Consider the following 2,102-nt stretch of genomic DNA (forward strand, 5'->3'; position numbering starts at 1 on the left):
GACAGAGAGACAGGTAGAGGACAGAGAGACAGGTAGAGAACAGAGAGACAGGTAGAGGACAGAGAGACAGGTATAGAACAGAGATACAGGTAGAGGACAGAGAGACAGGTAGAGAACAGAGAGACAGGTAGAGGACAGAGAGACAGGTGGAGGACAGAGAGACAGGTGGAGGACAGAGATACAGGTAGAGGACAGAGAGACAGGTAGAGGAAAGATATACAGGTAGAGGACAGAGAGACAGGTGGAGGACAGAGAGACAGGTAGAGGACAGAGAAACAGGTGGAGGACAGAGAGACAGGTGGAGGACAGAGAGACAGGTAGAGAACAGAGAGACAGGTAGAGGACAGAGAGACAGGTAGAGAACAGAGAGACAGGTAGAGGACAGAGAGACAGGTATAGAACAGAGATACAGGTAGAGGACAGAGAGACAGGTAGAGAACAGAGAGACAGGTAGAGGACAGAGAGACAAGTAGAGAACAGAGAGACAGGTATAGAACAGAGAGACAGGTAGAGGACAGAGAGACAGGTGGAGGACAGAGAGACAGGTAGAGGACAGAGAGACAGGTGGAGGACAGAGAGACAGGTAGAGAACAGAGAGACAGGTAGAGGACAGAGAGACAGGTATAGAACAGAGAGACAGGTAGAGGACAGAGAGACAGGTGGAGGACAGAGAGACAGGTATAGAACAGAGAGACATGTATAGAACAGAGAGACAGGTAGAGGACAGAGAGACAGGTGGAGGACATAGAGACAGGTAGAGAACAGAGAGACAGGTAGAGGACAGAGAGACAGGTATAGAACAGAGAGACAGGTATAGAACAGAGAGACAGGTAGAGGACAGAGAGACAGGTGGAGGACATAGAGACAGGTATAGAACAGAGAGACAGGTAGTGGACAGTGAGACAGGTAGAGGACAGTGAGAGTGGTAGAGAACAGAGAGACAGGTTCGCTCACATATATTGACCATATCACCAGATACTGACGTGTCTCACACACGTGTCTCACACACGTGTCTCACACACGTGTCTCACACACGTGTCTCACACACGTGTCTCACTGACGTGTCTCACACACGTGTCTCACTGACGTGTCTCGCTGACGTGTCTCGCTGACGTGTCTCACTGACATGTCTCACTGACGTGTCTCACTGACATGTCTCACTGACGTGTCTCACACACGTGTCTCACTGACGTGTCTCACTGACATGTCTCACACACAAGTCTCACTGACATGTCTCACTGACGTGTCTCACACACATGTCTCACTGACATGTCTCACTGACGTGTCTCACACACATGTCTCACTGACATGTCTCACACACATGTCTCACTGACATGTCTCACTGACGTGTCTCACACACATGTCTCACTGACATGTCTCACACACGTGTCTCACTGACGTGTCTCGCTGACGTGTCTCACACACATGTCTCACTGACATGTCTCACTGACGTGTCTCACACACATGTCTCACTGTCTCACTGTCTCTGTCTCTCCTCGTGGTCACGTCAGTTCACTTTGGACTCACAGATAACAAGATCGTGTCTCACCTCCTGGTGGCCGAGCCGGAGAAGATCTACGCGATGCCGGACCCAACGGTTCCAGACTCTGACATCAAGGCTCTGACGACCCTGTGTGACCTCGCCGACCGAGAGCTGGTCGTCAACATCGGCTGGGCCAAACACATCCCAGGTACGAGTGCCGCCACTTCCTGTCGCACTCACACACATCCCAGGTACGAGTGCCGCCACTTCCTGTCGCACTCACACACATCCCAGGTACGAGTGCCGCCACTTCCTGTCGCACTCACACACATCCCAGGTACGAGTGCCGCCACTTCCTGTCGCACTCACACACATCCCAGGAACGAGTGCCGCCACTTCCTGTCGCACTCACACACATCCCAGGTACGAGTGCCGCCACTTCCTGTCGCACTCACACACATCCCAGGTACGAGTGCCGCCACTTCCTGTCGCACTCACACACATCCCAGGTACGAGTGCCGCCACTTCCTGTCGCACTCACACACATCCCAGGTACGAGTGCCGCCACTTCCTGTCGCACTCACACACATCCCAGGTACGAGTGCCGCCACTTCCTGTC

At 52.8% G+C, this 2,102-nt stretch overlaps 1 protein-coding gene across 1 annotated transcript in view; it reads left to right on the forward strand.

Moving 5' to 3' along the window:
- LOC148057744 (estrogen-related receptor gamma-like) overlaps positions 1 to 1,691 on the forward strand; it is a gene marked incomplete at its 3' end in the record, with an annotated part of 7,314 nt that extends 5,623 nt beyond the window's left edge. The window contains exon 3 of the mRNA XM_087782756.1: positions 1,512 to 1,691. Coding sequence (XP_087638882.1) covers positions 1,512 to 1,691 — 180 coding nt within the window. The remainder of the gene's footprint in view (positions 1 to 1,511) is intronic.
- Positions 1,692 to 2,102: the final 411 nt, after the last annotated feature.

Source organism: Callionymus lyra, unplaced genomic scaffold (assembly GCF_982586985.1).
Source record: "Callionymus lyra unplaced genomic scaffold, fCalLyr1.hap1.1 HAP1_SCAFFOLD_710, whole genome shotgun sequence".
Classification (NCBI taxonomy): domain Eukaryota; kingdom Metazoa; phylum Chordata; class Actinopteri; order Syngnathiformes; family Callionymidae; genus Callionymus; species Callionymus lyra.